This window comes from Hibiscus syriacus, unplaced genomic scaffold, assembly GCF_006381635.1.
Source record: "Hibiscus syriacus cultivar Baekdansim isolate YM2019G1 unplaced genomic scaffold, ASM638163v2 tig00109987_pilon, whole genome shotgun sequence".
Taxonomy (NCBI): domain Eukaryota; kingdom Viridiplantae; phylum Streptophyta; class Magnoliopsida; order Malvales; family Malvaceae; genus Hibiscus; species Hibiscus syriacus.
Genome location: NW_024062550.1, coordinates 489176 through 491462, shown reverse-complemented (window position 1 = coordinate 491462; position 2287 = coordinate 489176). Strand labels below are relative to the sequence as shown.

The 2287-nt window shown below is 40.1% G+C and overlaps 1 protein-coding gene across 1 annotated transcript; it reads left to right on the top strand.

The window, feature by feature from the left end:
- The first annotated feature begins 219 nt into the window (after positions 1–219).
- Positions 220–1981, top strand: LOC120211797 (1-aminocyclopropane-1-carboxylate synthase 7-like). Its single transcript, XM_039210272.1, has 4 exons — positions 220–440; positions 529–657; positions 736–896; positions 1097–1981. Exons 1-4 carry the CDS (start codon positions 270–272, stop codon positions 1971–1973), a joined length of 1338 nt encoding a protein of 445 aa, XP_039066203.1. The 5' UTR covers positions 220–269; the 3' UTR covers positions 1974–1981.
- The last annotated feature ends 306 nt before the right edge of the window (positions 1982–2287 follow it).

Sequence of the window (2287 nt, the reverse complement as noted above, 5' to 3'; positions counted from 1 at the left end):
TATTTAATTTAAATAATATCTAAATGTTAGGTATGGTTAAAAAAAATAAATTTAAGCATTAAAATAAAACAAAAAAATAATTTAGGTATTAAATGTGTAGTTTACCCTTTTGTAAAAAGAATTAATTCTCCATGCAAGTTGTAAAGCATTATTTTCTGTGTCAAAATTCTGTATATAAAGCCCTACTCTTTCATAAATGCTTCACATTCCAAGCCTTCTTCTTCTTCCTTCTCCTCTCTTTTCTCTCTTCCTCCTTGAGCTTCAGTTTAATGGCTATAGAGATCGAACAACCTTCTGTTGGATTATCAAGAGTTGCAATTTCCAATACCCATGGCGAAGACTCGCCGTATTTCGCGGGGTGGAAAGCGTACGATGAAAACCCTTACCACGAAGAAGATAACCAGTCTGGTGTTATACAGATGGGACTTGCTGAGAATCAAGTAAGTAAAGATTTTAAGACAAGACCAGAGAGTTGAAGATGAAGCAGTTTTCATGTTGTCGTGTAATGATCTTTGTTGATGTGGACAGGTTTCTTTTGATTTGCTGGAGAAGTACTTGGAAGATCACCCCGAAGCATGTAGCTGGGGTGGAGGAGCTCCTGGTTTCAGAGAAAACGCCTTGTTTCAAGACTATCATGGCCTCAAATCTTTCCGACAGGTACTTTAACGTATGCATTTGTGTATGTATGTATGAATGTATGTACTTGTACTGAAGCATGTGTGCTTATGCGTACAGGCAATGGCGAATTTCATGGAGCAAATAAGGGGAGGAAGAGCGACATTCGACCCCGATAGAATAGTGTTAACTGCAGGCGCAACTGCAGCCAATGAGCTATTGACTTTCATATTGGCAGATCCCGGTGATGCTTTGCTTGTTCCGACCCCGTACTATCCAGGGTAAGTACTAAATTGTAAGTTGCGGTTGCGGTGTCTTAATTACAGATGCCAAGACGTTACGATGTGTTTTACTTCTTAAAAATAACTATATTTCTATATTAGGACGCGGTTGACGGAATCGCGGTGAACTTGAAACTTTCTAAAAACTTTGTTAATTTCTCATGCAAATACCTTTAAACATCATGCTTTTTCTTCTTCAGATTCGATAGAGATTTGAGGTGGAGGACCGGTGTGAAAATTGTGCCGATCCATTGTGATAGCTCAAACAATTTCCAAGTTACACCGGAAGCACTCGAGGCTGCATATGAACATGCAGAATCAATGAACTTGAACGTTAGAGGAGTCCTCATAATAAACCCGTCGAACCCTCTAGGTTCAACTGTCCAACGGTCGATACTCGAGATGATTCTCGAGTTTGTCGTACGTAAAAACATTCACCTCATCTCCGACGAAATCTACTCCGGGTCGACATTCTCGCCGTCGGAATTCATAAGCATTGCCGAGATTCTCCGAGACCGCGGCTACAATAATGTCGAGACCGAAAGAGTTCACATAGTTTACAGTCTATCTAAAGATCTCGGCCTCCCTGGTTTCCGAGTCGGAACGATATATTCCTACAACGACAAGGTCGTCACGACGGCGAGGAGGATGTCGAGCTTCACTTTGATTTCTTCCCAAACGCAACACCTCTTGGCCTGCATGTTGTCCAACAAGGAATTCACCGAAAACTACATAAAGACGAACCGTGAGAGGCTGAGCAAGAGACACGAAACGATCATACTGGGGTTGAAGAAAGCCGGGATCGAGTGCTTGAAAGGCAATGCGGGGTTGTTTTGTTGGATGAATTTGAGTTCCTTTTTGGATGAACCGACGACGGCCGGCGAGTTGGCTCTTTGGAAGATTATATTAAACGATGTGGGACTCAATATTTCGCCGGGATCTTCGTGCCATTGCTCGGAGCCGGGGTGGTTTAGGGTCTGTTTCGCCAACATGAGTGAGCAAACACTTGGGGTTGCACTCGAAAGAATCCATAAATTCATGGAACAAAGGAAGAACTTGAGTAAAGTTAATGTTTGATTATTTTTGGGGTGATATTGTGATAATGTTTGATTATATATATATATATGTATATGTATATATATGTTGTTGTTTAGGTGTTAAGGGATTATATCTTTGTTTTCTTGCTTATGGAAGATAGGCAAGTTCCACCCCCACAGAAGTTCTTCCATTTGAAGAACTTTCTGCTGTTGTTTTCTCTTGTCACCTAAACTGGTTTATTGAATTATAAGCACTATCGTCTTGTCTTTAATTAATTTAGATATAATTATTGTTTCAGTCCCTCTTATCAGAAACAATACAGCTATACAAAACAAAAATATTAATTACTTATA